The sequence below is a fragment of the Castor canadensis genome, chromosome 1 (genome assembly GCF_047511655.1).
Source record: "Castor canadensis chromosome 1, mCasCan1.hap1v2, whole genome shotgun sequence".
Lineage (NCBI taxonomy): Eukaryota > Metazoa > Chordata > Mammalia > Rodentia > Castoridae > Castor > Castor canadensis.
This window is the reverse complement of record NC_133386.1, coordinates 17,203,946-17,221,230: the sequence shown is the minus strand read 5'-3', so window position 1 is coordinate 17,221,230 and position 17,285 is coordinate 17,203,946. Positions and strand designations below refer to the sequence as shown.

Sequence of the window (17,285 nt, the reverse complement as noted above, 5' to 3'; positions counted from 1 at the left end):
CATTGGTCTTGCATTCAGAGATGTGGTTTGTTGTTTTGTTTCTGGTTTGAGTCATCTCTGCTCTGTCATGAACTAGTTTGAGGACATGGGAGAAAGCTGGTGTCAGGATGTGCGGATTAGTTGGACTCGCTCACGAGCTGCACAGGGTGTGGAAGCTCCTAACTCCCAAGGGGACCCCAGCACCCAGCACCCAGCCTGTGCAGTACACTCAGCCAGTGGGAAACTTCTTTTGCTTTTCTACATTTTGAACAGATACTGCAGAGGAAGCTGCATATTGAATGTTGGAGCTGACTTGGAAACTAAACCCTCATTTTGTTCACAAGGAAAGGATTGTTTTTAGCCTGGGTCATTGCTGTGGAGGGAGAATTTTTTTTCTCGCTGTAATGTTTGATACTTGAGAGAAAACAGCTGGGCCAGAGCATACTTGAATCACTGCAGAACGGAATGGGATGCTGGGGAATATGGAGTGTACTGTATGGCTGAAAAGGTCAGCTTTTTCCCTTGTCTCCCTTGGAGGAATGCGGGCTGTCCTCGCACTCGCCTTGTGCGCCTTCAGAAGGAGCTGGGGGAGGTGGAAGGGGTGGTTGTGATGTGGCAGGCGGTCCACACAAATGGGACAGGAGAAGGTTTTTTGCATCGCTTCCCCTTTCCTGCCTGCTGTTTTTGATTTTCGGGGAAGGACTGGACAAACTCAATAGATTTTGGTTTGGAGAAGTAGTTGACCACGTTCAACAGCAAGTCCTGATGGGCCAGACAGAGGAGAGAGCCTGACCCAAGCCACAGCAGTGTAACTGGAATTATAGGGCCAGTTCAGAGACAGTCCTGCCGGGGTTGTCCTAAAAGAGACAGGGAAGTAGTCTGATGACACAAAGGCTCCAGTCTAGGGCAAGGATGTGTGTTTCGTGCCTAGGACTTAATTCTACATGGAATTAGAACTTAAGATGGTATGTGGGGTTTTGTTGGGTAATTATGCTGGTGCCCCAAGTTTAGTGGCAGAGCTTTTAGTCTGGCAGAGAGGCCAGCAGCATCGGTCGCAAGGACAAGGCTCGGGAACAATTACCTGATTAACTTTTCCTCTGTTTCTTTGCCAGTCAAGAGAACAATCTGATGATGAGACCGAGGAGTCGGTGAAGTTTAAGAGGTTACACAAGCTGGTAAACTCCACTCGCAGAGTCAGAAAGAAACTAATTAGGGTGGAAGAAATGAAAAAGCCCAGCACTGAAGGTAAAAAAGCAAACTCCATCCTGTTTCTTCCAAAAGGAACTACTTGGGCTCAGTTTTTCAGTGGAAACAGAATATGAATTCAACTGGGAGATGGATTGAGTGCTGGCTAGGGATGACAGAACTGGGTTGCCCGTCAGCAGGGCGATGTCCGGGGCTGAGGGAGTGAAGGATTCTGGGGATCAAGCTTATCCGGTGCTTAATCATTTAAATGTGACAGACAGTGGAAATGACTAATATGTGACAATGACATCTTCTCAAGATGTGTTATAGCTTTAATTATGAGCTCATACCATTTCACATAAATCTACTAAATTCTTACATAAGCCTCCATTCCAAAGAGGACTGTAGTTCTTGCATCGTGAGTAGAGTGCAGATTTGATGCACATGCACTGGACTCAGACAAACATCTGACCATCAAGGCACTTGATCTCCCTTCAAATCCCAAGGGATGACTTGTTCTTCCAGTAAACAACCTCAAGGCTCAATTCAAATGGGACTTTAAGGGCCTTGAATTCTAAAGGGATCTTTAGGAGCTATATTGCTGGTTCAGAAGACGAAGCACTAATGTCAAAAGACCATCAGCTGGGGCTTTCCATGATGCATAGTAACCACTGAGTTGTAATTATGATAGTTTAAATCTGAACCTTATTCACTCCCTTTATATAGCATGTATTTGCAGCATCTTATAAAATTCTCCCCAAAAAGGTCAAATAAAAGAGTAATGTTGCCAGGCATGGTGACACAGGCCTGTAATGCCTATAATCCCAGCCCTTGGGAGGCTGACACAGGAGGATTGTGAGTTCAGAACCAGCTACATAATGAGACCCCGTCTCAAACCCTGACCCTCCAGAAAATTTTCCTGTTTGGAAAATGGTAATAAATTAATTGGAAAAAATTCTGGAACGAGTAGGCCTCTAAGAAAAAAAAAGTCACATCTATATTGTGAGGAATTTCAAATTTTTAACACATAGGTTTTAAATTATTATTTTAGAGGCCCTTTTTTCTATATAAGTAAGGAACTGAATTTTTCCTTACTTGCAAATGATAAGGGTTTCTTGTTAACATGATGCTTCCTAATTGTGTGTTATTGTTTATTGGCTTAAATATTCTAGAAAAGTATATGAGGAGGAGGGTACTGTGGAAGAATGGGAGAGAGAAGGCAAAAAGGGTGTTGTCAAAGAGACCGGCTTTATGGCTAGTTTCATAAAGTTGGAGTTATCTTTAATTCTAGAGTTGCATTTGAGTGTCTCTTGCACAGTAATTCTGTTTACATTAAAGAGCGATGTTGATTTTACTTTGGGATGTTTTAATGCCTGTCTGTCAGCCATGGCTTCCACTGTGGAATATACTCCAATTTCCTTATATCACTGCAGGTCTTCTGATATCTGTACGTAGAGTGCCATTTGGTCCTGTTGGGGAGAACCACATGGAATCGCCAGCATTCAGCTTTGAGGGCACAATTTTAAGCTAAACCTCACACTCACTTGCTAAACTCAAATCTCAGCTATGACAAACCAATTGTTGGGTCTTGTTTGTAAATGAGATAAAATGGGTGAAGTGCCAGTTACTGAGTCCATCACCAGTAGCCCTTCCCATGCAGGAGTCAAGTGGCTGAGAGCAGCTGCTGTACTACAGTAGCATTTTGAACATACAGACATCCCTAATTTTCATATTTATGCAGATTAAATTGTTACTTATCTCTGAGAGATCTAGTTTTAAAAAAAGGAAGCATTATACCAAAAGAGGTACCCAAAAGAGGTTAAAAGTAGTCACCGAATGAACTTCGGGGTATGAATTCATCTGAGTATGAATTAGGCTTCCCAGGTAGAAGATGGACTTAGAGAGCGTGGGTTACAACTCACACTCTAGTGTCTGATGAGTTGGGCAGCTGAGGTACCATTGACTGACTTGACCATATCAACAGGAGAGCTCCCAGGTGTGTGTGTATATTCACTCTGGGCTATCTCACAACACCCTGCTAGCCCCAAACTCCCTCCAACCCTTGTGTAACAGAACTCTCATTGGCTAAAGAACTGGTATGTTGGAGAGAGTACCTCAGTTGTCTAGATCCCTTCTTCTCTATGCCCTCGGACTTTAGAAATTCGATCTTGTCCCTGACTTCCTGCCTGCCTGTGCCAATACTAAGCTGTAACTGAATAACAGTTACATTTATTGAGAGCATTCTATGAGTCAGGCACTTCCCTAAATACTTTAGAATTTATATTCCCTTTTAATAGGTCATCCCTAGAATGGGCCCACCAGAGGCAGGTCCTTATTCATCATCCTTTCACAAATGAAGAAAGTAAGACACAAGAAGCTAAGTAACTTACTCAAGTTCACCCAGCCAGCCAACCAGAATTCAATCCTGGCAACCTTAACTCCTCCTTCTAGGATATCCTGTGTCTGCACTGGAAGCCAGGACAGTTAGAGCTCTTCACCTAGTATAACCCTCCTAACTTGAGTCTTGGGTCTGTATCTGGCATAGTGGCCCTGGATAGTATTTAACACATGTCTGCGTTCATTGTCTGCTTCTTGTCCCTAGAAGTGACACTCCTGCCCTCAGCTCACCAGTTCATATTACCTGATTCCTAATCATCAGCTTCTGTGCAATGCTTTTCAGCTTATAAAGTACCTTTGCATGTCTCTTTCCATTAAATATTACTCTGAGAGTCACCTTGTTGGGGATAGTAGATAAAAACAGATGGGCATCATTACTGATGAGGCTGAGAGAAGGCAATAATTGCCCTAGGACATGGAGCTGGTGAAGGAGGAGCCTGGGTTGGAATCCAGAGAATATACAAGCTGTGTTCTTGCTATTAAGTCACCTCCATCCTCCTGCCAGAATCACCTTTCCTTGGGTGTGCTGATCTCAGCTGCATAGGATAGACAGAGGCCACCATATGAAGCAAATTACACCAAAGAGGATGGAGTGACTTATCTTGTCAATCCTCCGTAGCATCATTGTCCCTGTCCATGAGAGGAATGGAGAAGTAACCCTCTAAATCCTAAAAAGCCAGGACAGTGCTGGGCATTCAGACCCACAAGCCGGGCACCAGCAGCAAAGCCCACCTGCAAACAGTCTGTCTCAGCTCAGGCTGATAAAGCCTCTTTGGAGGCATTCACCAGATTTCCCTCCAAATTCCTTACCAGCCACCACCACCTTTCTAGAACCAAAAAACAGAGCCACATATGTCATAGACATGCGTGCCCTGGCTGGTTCCAGACCCAGATGTGACTCAGAAGTGTTGGAATCACTGATGACAACCCTAAACACAATCCAGAAGACACCCTCTCAGACCACTGCTGAGTGACAGATCCCTGGAATGTTGAGAGCAGTCCCACTGAAACCCCTGAAACCCCTCAGCATCGTGGCTTCTAAGGGTCTTGGCACATTCCCAGGACATCTGAGCTGAACAAAGGTCATGACCATGGACTGCTTTCATGTAGAGGTTCTCTGTTTCTGCCACCAGACTCTACTTCCAGTCTTGGCCCAGACACTACTTCCTGGAAGTGGAGAGTGGAGTCTCTCTAGGAGAGTTGCCATATTTACCTCCAACCACATGAGGACCCTTGGTCTCAGTACCTACTAGACAGGTGTCCTGAGTAAAGAGCAGGAGGCATCCGTGATATTTGTGCACTGCCTGTGGTCTCGCCATATCCTGCCAGCTCCTTGGACACTGCTCTTAAACTCTCCTTAAAAAAATCCCTGAACAGTTCTGCAGTGAATTTCAAAACTAGACGTAGTTATGACTGTCCTCCACTTCTCTCCTTTCCTCACCACCATCTCCTGGGCGTGAATATAAGGCTGATTTTAGGTTGGAGTTCATAGCAGCTGTTTCTTTTTCTTCATGTATTGGAAGCTGTAATTCCCATCAGTTAGAAAAGATAGCCAATTTTAGAGTCTTAAAGGACTGCTACCATTCCCATCACCTTCCTCCCCCTGCATTGAGCTTCCCTCTTTCTTTCTCTCTGACATTTAACCACGCACTGGCACCCCTTTTAATGCTGTCCATCTGTTCCAAGAAACTTTGTATTTTTTCCTCTTTGCTATTCAGCTGGTGGAAAGCTGCAGAGCTCCAAAGTTTCCTTAAATTAAGGGGACACAGCCAGTTGGGATCACTACACCCACAGCTTGACCTACTTCTTCTCTCACATCTGTTCACATAACACACGCAGAAAAGAACTCAGTTTTCTTGCCAGCAAGTCCAGGCCTTTCCACTGAGCTCCGGAAGGCTTGGCTCGCTACTGGGTTCCAGAGAGAGCTTCATGGGCTGGAATCCTTGAGACAGAGTGGAATACTCTGAGCTGCTTGCGTGTCAAGGCCCTTAAATGCCCTCGCTACTTCCACCAGGGCCTGATGGATGGCAGTATCTGACTGAGCTCACCCAGTTCCCTAACTTTTTGTGTTTGTCCTGTCAACTGGAGACCATTTGTCAATCACATTTGGAAGTATAACTCTTTATGGTGTTTCCCCACCCAGATTCTCTTAGAGATTTAATCACTTAAATGGCATATGTACCAATAAAAAAAAGTCACTGTCAGCCACATGGCATTTATCACGCTCCGACTATAAAAAGCCACCAGAGCCAACACAAAGTGAGGCCTTTCAGAAGGGGGAAAAGACTGATTCCTAGCTTCTGAGGATTGCATTTACCAAGTGGGGAGGTAATTATCTTGAAAAGCTAAGGCCAATCGTGAAAGGACTGGCTTTGACTTTGCACATGGCATTTTTTATAGGCCTGAGAATTGTTTGGACTACAAAGCTGTTGAAAGTAGAAGCAAACACATCACAGCTTTTACCTTAAGCTGACCTGAAACCTTACGTTTGCACAGTTCGGTTATTTCCACTATGTGCATATTTAAGTAGGAGGTGTGTTTGTGAAGAGGGGAGCACTGGTTTCTGGGTGTACTCGCTTGTGTTTGCAGGGCAGGGAGTGTAATGAAAGATGTGTGGGAGGCACATTCACCGGAGACTGTTGCTTTTCCCTCCAGGTGGGGAGGAGCACATGTTTGACAACTCCCCTGTCCTGGATGAAAGGGCTGCCCTTTACTCTGGAGTGCACAAGAAGCCATTTTTCTTTGATGGCTCCCCAGAGAAACCTCTTGAAGATGACTCAGACTCTCTCACCACATCTCCATCATCCAGCAGCCTGGATACCTGGGGAGCTGGCCGGAAGTTGGTTAAAACCTTCAGCAAAGGAGAGAGTCGGGGCCTAATTAAGCCCCCCAAGAAGATGGGGACGTTCTTCTCCTATCCAGAGGAAGATAAAGCCCAGAAAGTATCCCGATCCCTCACAGATGGGGAGATGAAGAAGGGGCTCGGGTCTCTGAGCCACGGGGTAAGTACAGATGGTGTTTTCTTCTATGACAACCATCGGCGCAGGCACCACTTTCTGGTGTCCCTGGAGGAGGTTCAGAGTGTCCGCAAGCAAATCCGCTTGAAGAAAACGGATACTAATTATCCCTGTTCCAGAGCTTTTCTCTGCCAGCGTCCCTCCAGAAAAGGAGTGAACGGCACCACCTGCGACCTGCAGCTGCCCCGGCAGAAGCCCAAGGGGGGCGGCGGCTGCGGCTTCCCCAGCAGGAGGGGGCGCGGGCGCACGGTCAGCGAGTTCAATGTCACCTACGTGGTGGAGCGGAGCCTCTACAGCCACCTGAACCTGACCCAGCTAGTGCGGCCTGCCTCAGACAGGACCCTGAGCAAGGCTGAGAAGCAGGACCTGAGGCGGTGCCTGCTGGAGGAGGATGAGGAGGCAAAGAGGAAGTGGGCTGCGACAGTGGACCGCTGTACTAAAAGGGTTCTCTTGAGAATCCACCAGAAGTCTGTGAGTCACAAGGATGCTCGTGCGGACGGCCTTGTCATTTCTGTGATGTGCAGTCAAGCATTATGGCCTTTGTTCTGTGGAGCTGGCTTCCTCCCCTCTCTTCCTCTCATCACTTCAGGCCCATTTGACTGTCACCTCCAGCCTCTAACTCTGCTTCCTTTCCTAGGCCTGTCTCCTCCTTTTCCACTGGTTTTCTTCTCCATTGAAAGTGTTCAATTTTTAATTAAAACTAAGCCTTGAAGCTGATCCAGAGGGGCTTCTAGGATACAGGGGTGGGTCAGGCTACCTGCTGGGCGTGACTGTCCTGATGCCCAGCTATCACATCACTTACCTTAAAGCGGTTGATTCAAAACAGGACATTTCACCCTCAAAAAGAGACACCTAGTCTTTCAGTTAATTAAAACAATAGGAACGAGTTCACAGAAAGTGTGTCATCACCAGTCACCAGTTGACAACTGGAAGACACTGTGAAATGCACTTCTTTTATTAGTAGGGGCAAGCAGAAAGTTCTTAAGTCTAACATGGAAAACATAAATTAGAGCTCATTTGTTTTACTCACGTATTATCTTTTTAAACAGAGCAACTGACACTTGGTAATGTCCTCTCCTATTCTTCCATGGATAGCAAGGAAGAAAGTCCTTATTTTCAAATGATAAAATGGTTTTCAGTTTTAATACTGAAGGATTAGTAAAATTTGTGTTCAGGGCATGCCTCATTTTGAACTTCAGAATAGAGATATTTTTGTCCCCTGGAATTCCCACCTAACTTTTAGCTCACACAATAGCTAAAATAGCACAGAGTGAGGAGTTGCTGGCACTGCTCGTCTCTGGCACCTTGCTTGGTCCACTGCTGGCTGGGAGCCCCTTTGAGAGTTCTGAAAGAGCCATGAGAGAAGAATACACTTCCACACTGCCTTTTCCCAGGGTTCCTTCACACTCGTGAATAGGATGTTCTTCCCCAGACGATTACTGTAATTTAAATTCATTCAATCCAGTTCTGCTTTTGTGAAAATGAAGACTGATTGGTCAATGCCATCCTTAAAATGACCTCCTCTGTTCTGAAAGGATCATTGGGTCCTTCCTAGCCCTTGAGCTTTCTAAATATTCTCCCACAAATTGACTTTCTTTGTAGATTGCATTTTCTGTGTTTTCACATTCATCTGATTCTTGCAACACTGTTAATACCAGTACTATTACTCTGTTCCAAAAACTTTTCTTCTGGCTCTTTCTACATCTTGGCAATAGTTTTGGTTGGTTGTTTTTGTTTTGAAATAACAGAAATCTCTTTGTCACTCATTCAGCCTCTGAACTGCTCTGATCCGTAGATCTTTTGTAAAGTATCAGTCTCAGTGTTTGTTTGTTTGTGTGTTTAACCTTCAGAACTGTTGTGCCCAGTTCACCTGCCTTTGTACCTTTTGGCGTGAAACTCGACGGGACAGAGCCTTTTCCTTGTTAATCGATGACATGACTCTGCGAGTTGAAATCATGCAATACTGAATTCATCCAGCTTGAGCGACTTGAGGTGCTCACATGCCTCTCGTTTGCTGCCGGATTAATAATATGACTTTATCAGGACTGTTATTCAAGAAGTTGTGTTTCTGAGATTTGTGTTAATTAGCATTGTGGGCCAGTGTTTAATTCTTCGCTGACTGTGAGAATGAGTATCTGGGCCAGCTTGTCTGTGAGCACCAAGTCCCCCTCACTAGAGGGGGTGCTGTGCAATCTTTGTCCCTAGACTCAGTCTGAACTGGGTATTTTTATGATGCTGTGAGCTAGAGGCAGTACCGGACAGTTTTAATACCTGCTAAAACACGTGTTCAGTGCTACATTAGAAATTTACACGTAGCTTGTAAGTATAATTGTATGATTCACAAAAACAAAATTTAATTTTCTAAATATCCAGAAAATGTAAGTAAAAATAAGTAATTTGGCAATAGAGATTTTGGGCATTTTTGTTTGTTCGTTTATTTTTCTAGTTCTGAGGATTGAGCCTGGGACCTCAGGCATGATAAGCAAGTGCTGTACCATTGAGCTGTACCCTCAGCCCTAGACCTTTGTTTTTTTTAAAGACTCAATCCTATTTCTTTGCTTCTTTTATTTAAAAGGTTCTTTTCCATTCTTCTTGTCCTATATTTTCCTTCATTTTACCTCAAAATGCGGCTTCCTTTAATCTTCAACCTTGATCTTTTTGTCTCTCAAAAATGCCATATTTGCTTGATGAAACTTCAGGGAAATGATAACGCCGTGTGTTCACCGGCAATGGTCATGTGTCTTGCTTTTTATTTGGTCATTCAATTTTTGTTTGGGAGAACAGACATGCATGACATTTGAAATTTTGTCCATTTTTAAATCCAGACATGTTTCCAACTGCATGGCCATTCCATTGCCTCTCTGTCCTCACCCCAACATCTATCTAAAATGTGTTTATCGTTATCTGTACAACAGATTTATGAGCTAAAAAAAATCACTTATGCTGCATTTATGTAGATTACCAAAATCAAAGACTGGTTATTTTTCTTTTACTATTTTTGTGATCCATTTTCCTGTCTGAAGGAGTGCTATTTGGAGAGCTACTTGATCTTATTAGAAGAAATTGGAGATTCAGTCAAGCAATGTTAGTTTTATATCTTTGTTGGACCTCCATTAATTAAAAAAAAAAAAAAAGAATCAGTTCCAGATATTGTAATACATCACTGGGAAAGGCTTTAGTTGATGGTTAAGAAAACCAGCCCATTCTTTAAGCTATTTAGTTTAGGCATAAATGCATACAACAGGCTTGTGAAAACTTAAATAAGCTTCTAATTTATCGCAGTCATAGTTTGCACATAAATTCTTTGTTGGTTATTTCATATACATCAGAAATGATGTGCTAAGCCCCAGTGTTGCAGAAGATGTTGTTTAAAGTGGGGACGTGCAAAAGGCAGCGTAATCAGGCATCTGGGTGCCATACTGTGTCTGTAAAGCCCTGAGTCACAGGAAAGGAACTAGAATAAAGTAACTGACTCTGCAAAACTCTGAAAACTCATTTGGCATTGTAAGTTAGAAAGGGAAAGTTAACATTAAAACTTTTCCTTGAGAAGTGACTGTAATATTACTTCCCTGTTAGGTGATTTGGTGTTTTCATATATAGATATTTTTCTCTTCTTACAGACTAGACATGAGTCTAGTTAAGTTGACTATAAAAACAGTTAGATTACCTGTTGGTATTTGATATAAAAGTAGTCTAAATAACCACTGGAAAACAAGTCAGAAGTAGATGATTTAAAACAGAAGCAACAATGGTAGATAAAAAAATAACAGCTTCGGGGCGTTCCTGTTCACCTGCCCTTCCCTGGGCCAACACTGCCACTTTTCCCACTGGGACCCAATCCTGGGATGCTCTGACTTTAGAATTGGGTCTAGGGATTATAAAGCCTGGAATGGAACTCAAGCCGTTCATTTGCACATTTATAATATTGACTAAGCCTGGACTTGAACATAACAGTTGTCAGAACGAGTTACCAAGTTCTCGGCATAGCCATAATGAAAAGTAATGGAGAAACCAGCATTCATTCAGTGTCTGCTTTATGCCAAGCAGTGTACTAAAAGTCTTCAAACAGATGCTGAAGACAGCATTTCTCTAATGCAGACCCCAAGGTTCAGAGAGTACTTGGCTAGTGGTCCCACAGCAAGTAAGTGACAGAACCTGAACTTGGATCTACCTAAGTGCGATTTCTAGAGCCTAGTCATTTACCTCTCAGGTTGCTTCTACTTAGGTTTTCAATGTAGCAAATTAATATATGTCCAAAGTATGTTTATTTTAAATATGCAGTGTTTATGGTATGCATTGTAATTTTCTGTTCATTTCTGAGAAACAGGTAATACAAAATATTGGAGCCCAAATCTGCTGCTCAACTTTTAAATGATTATCATTAGTTACAACAAAAATTAATCAGTGTGCCTGGGGTCTGTGGGGGGGTGGTGGTGGTCAGTAGTGGTGGTTGAGTGGTTTTTGCTAGAAAAACAAAGGAAATTCAATCCAAGTTCTGGGAATACAAAATCACTGAAATATAAGCAGCTCTATACACTTGAAACCAACCAAAAAGACAAAATTTTCACCCATTTTTATAACATCTGCATTTTTTCCTATTAAAATTAGAGAGTATCGTCAAAGACAGTCACTCAATCAGTCTTTTTCTTTCTGGGTAAATGTGGTGCCTTAACTTCATCCGCTGTGAGAAAAAGGGTTATAATTAATTAAGTTGGGCAGTTAGATGGGAAAGTTATCAGCATTTTTGGCCAGGACTGGGAGGCAGTGAGTGAGTAATCCTTTTGGCCTGATTGGGCCTTTATAAACATAACCCTTTTTCCCCCTTCTCAGCAATTTAAAACTAAACAAAACAAAAGTCTTTTAGAAAAGCCTACTGCCAGTGGCCAAGCACAGGACTTCAAACCTGGATTTCCATTTCCATTTCCACTCAGTAATATTCTTTTATTGTCACTACTCTAAGTAATTAATGTTAAGGGAAGTTCTGTGCTAGAGACAAGGAATCTTACCACAGTAAATTTGTGGAGGGTTTTTTGGCTGGGTTTTTTTTTTTTTTTTTTTTTTTTAAGAGCAATTGACTTTTGCATGTTAAGGGGATTCTAGACACCTGTGGTAGGGAAAATTCTAGTGGTTGTGAAAGTGCAAAGTGAGTAAAGTTTCCTTAGGACATGAATCATGTTTTTTCCCTCATCATTTCTTGTTTCCTACTTTCATCCTGTACACATATTTGTGATCCAGCAGAGGGGAAATGTGTTGGGGTGCGCACTGCTAGCCAACTTAAGCATAATTATTCCTGCCTTGCCCGCCTTTCCACAGAGAACCTGCAGTTTTGGAGGATTTGACCTGACAAATCGTTCCCTGCACGTTGGCACTAATAATTCTGACACAATGGTGAGTAGGTGCCAGAGGAAAGGTTTGGACTCATGCGGTGTGGTTGACAATCGTTTTTCCATTTGGTATCTTTGAGAGTTGATGCTGGTTTTGTTCAGTGATGCTTCTTTGAAAAGAAACTCCCTTTTAAAGATACTCCACTGTTCATGGAGTGAATGTCACTCCTCTGACCTCCACCTCCTAAAAGTAGCATAGGTCCTTCATTGCCTTTGCTTCCAGTATTCTTCAGGTAACACATCCGGATGAGTTTGGCTTCTGTGGTCTTGGTCATTTGCGTCCACAAGCCTTGTCTTCCACCTAGTTACAGGTGCATAGAACTACTGCATCTACGTGGTGTGACCCAGTGGAGCCCTCTGCTTTGGGAACCCAGAGTATTTGCTGCCATTTTCAATGACCAGTCTTATTGATTGTGGGCCCCATACATGGCCTCCCAACACCTCTACTCAACATAGGCATTTTTGATGTGGGGTGTCCTAGAATGAGCCCATCTTTGTAGTGCCAAAACAAACTGGGCTCCTCCAGGCAAGGTTACTTCCTCCTCAAACCTGCTTCTAGATCATGGTCTAGGGCCAGGCCACCAGTGTGACACACAACTTCCACTCCCTGAAGCCCCAAAGGTATATGTGAGTTTTACCTAGTTTTGCTTGTCCCTTATATGTATTTTGCCACGAAACTGTAAAATGAGGATTTCATGCTTTCTAGTTGCTGTGATCATGTGTCAGCTGAAATATCCATCTGTGAGATATGAAGTGTTGCAGAATTTCCTGGATGATGTAAATGGTTATATTTGGATATCAGATTTTATTGGCTCATAAACCAATAATTCTGTGTAGTCAATCTTTAGAAAATGAGAAAAGGATTTTTTTTCCTCCCCCTTCTCAAGGGAAAGTTTGTTTTTCAATGCAAAATGGAATGAGTGATGGCCACCCTAACCTAGCTTGTTCAGGGAAGGAATATGTACTCTTAGGATTGACCACAATGAGCATAAGAGTGATAAAACCAGCCAGATACTGTTCTTTTCCTGTCTGGGCTTTTACCAGTGTATGCTTAGCGCTTTTCTGGGGTGACTAAGTAGCATTGTACCTCCCTCCTCCCACACTGGTGGGGTTACCTGAACATTGGTTCATATAAATTACTCTTTACTGATGAAATGCTGTCCTCTTGGATATTTAAGATAGTGGAAAAGGTCAGGCATGGTGGCTCTCTTAATCCTAGCTCCTTGGGAGGCAGAGATTGGGATGATCATGATTCAATGCCAATCCAACAAAAAGTTCACAATACCCCAACTCAACCAATTGCTCGGTACAGTGGTACTCACCTGTCATTCACCTATGTGGACAAACACAAATAGGAGGACTGTGATTCAGACATAAAGTGTGACCCTCTCTCAGAAATAACCATCGCAAAAAGGACTAGCAGATTCAAGTGGTAGCACGCCTACCAACAAGGGTGAGACCCTGAGTTCAACCACCCCAGTACCAACAAATAATAAAAAATAGTGGACAAAAACAGAATTGCAAAAGAATGTACCAAGATTAAATAAAATAAAAAGTGACTCATGTTCCACCATAAACAAACAACAACCTCTTAGTAGATTTTAATTTCTAGTTGAAAAGATAAATAACTCAGGTCAAGCATGGTGGCTCATGGGCATAGGTAGGATGATCAAATCCAAAGCCAGCGCCAGGTAAAACTGTGAGACCCTATTTGAAAAACCTAAAGCCTGACTCAAGTGGTAGTGTGCTTGGGCAAGGGCCTGAGTTCTGAGCTTTCTCCCCTCCCCCTCAGCCAAATAAAGATAAATAACAGAACTGAGTTAACATAAGAAAAATTCCAAGATCCTGGAGAATGCTAATATTTTTCTGAGAGCCTAGGATCTGAATAGTTTGGATCTCAAAACCTGTTTCTGGGCTTCCTTTTCTGTGATGAAGGCATTTACAACATTTTGTTTCACAGGGTAAAGAAGATTTTGTGTACAAAGAAGTAATCAAGTCACCCACTGCCTCCCGCATCTCTCTTGGAAAGAAGGTGAAATCAGTGAAAGAGACAATGAGGAAGAGAATGTCCAAAAAGTACAGCAGCAGCTCTGTCTCTGAGCAGGTACGCAACTCCCTAGCAGAAATCTCCATGGGTCTATCTGACACCAGGGTAGGCCGAGCTAATCCATTTGAGTTTTTGAATGGTGCTAAGTTTGCCTGTCTCTTGGCATTAACTTGCTCCAGTACCATGCTTTGTTTATGTAGACAGACATTCAATTCTAGCACACATTTTTTTTTTAATAGATCTTGAAGCTTGACTTTGTGTTTTTATTTTTTTTATTTTTTTTCATTTTTCTTTTATTATTCATATGTGCATACAAGGATTGGTTCATTTCTCCCCACTGCCCCCACCCCCTCCCTTACCACCCACTCCGCCCCCTCCCTCTCCCCCCCCTAATACCCAGCAGAAACTATTTTGCCCTTATTTCTAATCTTGTTGTAGAGAGAGTATAAGCAATAATAGGAAGGAACAAGAGTTTTTGCTGGTTGAAATAAGGATAGCTATACAGGGCATTGACTCACATTGATTTCCTGTGCGTGGGTGTTACTTTCTAGGTTAATTCTTTTTGATCTAACCTTTTCTCTAGTACCTGTTCCCCTTTTCCTATTGGCCTCAGTTGCTTTGAGGTATCTGCTTTAGTTCCTCTGCGTTAAGGGCAACAAATGCTAGCTAGTTTTTTAGGTGTCTTACCTATCCTCACCCCTCCCTTGTGTGCTCTCGCTTTTATCATGTGCTCATAGTCCAATCCCATTGTTGTGTTTGCCCTTGATCTAATGTGCACATATGAGGGAGAACATACGATTTTTGGTTTTTTGAGCCAGGCTAACCTCACTCAGAATGATGTTCTCCAATTCCATCCATTTACCAGCGAATGATAACATTTTGTTCTTCTTCATGGCTGCATAAAATTCCATTGTGTATAGATACCACATTTTCTTAATCCATTCGTCAGTAGTGGGACATTTTGGCTGTTTCCATAACTTGGCTATTGTGAATAGTGCCGCAATAAACATGGATGTGCAGGTGCCTCTGGAGTAACAGTCTTTTGGGTATATCCCCAAGAGTGGTATTGCTGGATCAAATGGTAGATCGATGTCCAGCTTTTTAAGTAGCCTCCAAATTTTTTTCCAGAGTGGTTGTACTAGTCTACATTCCCACCAACAGTGTAAGAGGGTTCCTTTTTCCCCGCATCCTCGCCAACACCTGTTGTTGGTGGTGTTCCAGCACACATTTGGTGACACTTCAGGTATCTGGGCACTGTGTTTGGTGCTGGAAATACAAAACATAGGCTCTATCTTTTACATTCAAAGGGAAAGGTAGTCACATAAACAAATGATTATTCATCAAAGAATGTATTTAGTGTGTAAATTTGATCACAAAAGGAGAATTTTCTAAAATACCCTTGCTACAAAATGTCTATCACCAGATCCAGCCTGAAAGCATGTCATTGGACAACACACTTTTTAGAGGTAGCATGAAATTTCCTAGAAACACATACCAGGTCTGAGGAGGGAGCTCAGAGGACATCACTAGTCTCTAGGTTTCCACAGGGGCAGATCTTGCTAATGGGTCCAATCTATAGCCATTAAGATATCACAGAATCTATTTCCCCACTAGTTCTACAAAAAGAAAAATATTCATAACTAGAAACATGATCAGTTTCTGTCTAAATTGCACAGGTGGAAGGAATAAAAACACCTGGAGAGCTGGGCCTTGAAGTAATTGTGACCACTGGATTTCAAAACCCTCTCTTTTGGCAACTTTTTGTACTCATTTTGCAGCCTGCAAAAGTCCCTGGATATGAGCTAGTTATTTGTTAAAAGTATATAAAGAATGCTTCTTCATCCACCCAGTAAAAATAGCTGAGCACATTTTTACTCAGCTGCTGCCCCCTGGCGAGTATGGTGAGTGAAACACCTAGCATCTTCCTGTTGCAGTCACTGAGCACCAACCAGCCTCCCACACACATTCAAATGAAGCCTCAGGTCTTCTATTCGTGACAGCGGTTCTCACTGTAGGAGTGGAGGTGATTTGGGAGTATGAAATTTTTGTTATAGACTAAAAAACTAAAAAACTTTCCATATATCTGGATCTTTAGTTGGTAGTTACTTAGCCAATTTCAGTGATTTATAGAAATAGAAACATGAATATCTGGCCAGTTGTTTTTCAAGAAGTATGCTTTTTTTTTTTTTTTTTTTTAAACAGTATAAACGTTCCCCTTCAAAATAGATTAAATATCCTCTGATAGTACTTTTGGATACTACATTAATAATGTAGTCAAAAGTCCAGCTTGTTACTGAGTGGTTGAGTATGCTGAGTCCCTAAACCTTTAGCTAAATATTTTGTCTATGTAGCAGATAGATTTTTTTTCTCCCAGAGATTTCAAGATTATCTATTTGAAAACTAGTTTTTGGAATACTTAATAAATAATACAATGGGCCATACATTTAAAGTTAAGCAAGGGTCTTGGTTAAAAGGGAGGAGACTGTTGGATATAGCATCAAGTATGGGTATAAAGACTGATTTGATTAATAAAGTCAAAGACCGAATTGCTGAGAATTACAAAACTTGATTTTATTGAAACCATTTCAGGATTCAGGCCTGGATGGAATGCCTGGCTCCCCTGCCTCAGCAAAGCCAGACTCTGAACACTTGGACAAACCTAAGCTCAAAGCTGGAGGATCTGTAGAAAGTCTTCGGAGCTCACTGAGTGGGCAGAGCTCGATGAGTAAGTCCGATTTGTAATTATAGATGATTTCCTTTGTAGTTAAAATCAAACATTTATTGAGCATCAAGTTCAAACAAGTTGAAAAGTAAGATTAATTCCCTGCTCTTAGGATGCTATTAGAGAGTCAGGCCTACAAAATGTCTGGGTTTAGAGTCATATTTATTCGACTCTAAACATGGGGATGATTAATTTTGAATGGGGAATGTAGAGAATGTATTTCAGAAGAAGGATCTAGAGAATGGAAGAGAGTAAACCACTGGGAAAAAAACACATGAAGATGGCCAATAAAATACAGCAGACTGGGGAAGGGGGCAGAATTAAAAATATCATAAGAGCAAATACTCTAGGGCCAGTGGTAACCGGGAAGAGATCAAGTTCAAATCCACCACTTTAAATTCTTATCCTTGGGCAAGTCACTTGGCCTCTCTAAGGCACGGGAAAGGCCATGCACGCATGTTGAGAGGTCATGAGTGCTAATGCAAAGGCAAAGGTCTGGTCCTACAGCATTCTCCATCAGGAAGCCTCCTCATGCCATGATTCCCTCGTCCTAA

General features: G+C 42.4%; 1 protein-coding gene across 9 annotated transcripts in view; it reads left to right on the top strand.

The window, feature by feature from the left end:
* Sash1 (SAM and SH3 domain containing 1) overlaps positions 1-17,285 on the top strand; it is a 280,149-nt gene that overhangs the window by 244,491 nt on the left and 18,373 nt on the right. For 7 of the 9 annotated variants that reach the window (XM_074072429.1, XM_074072428.1, XM_074072427.1 and 4 more), the window contains 5 exons: positions 1,092-1,224; positions 6,217-7,049; positions 11,892-11,966; positions 13,923-14,066; positions 16,599-16,734. In XM_074072429.1, the coding sequence (XP_073928530.1) occupies positions 1,092-1,224; positions 6,217-7,049; positions 11,892-11,966; positions 13,923-14,066; positions 16,599-16,734 (1,321 nt within the window). The remainder of the gene's footprint in view (positions 1-1,091; positions 1,225-6,216; positions 7,050-11,891; positions 11,967-13,922; positions 14,067-16,598; positions 16,735-17,285) is intronic. The other 2 variants (XM_020157590.2, XM_020157591.2) reach the window with 1 other exon arrangement.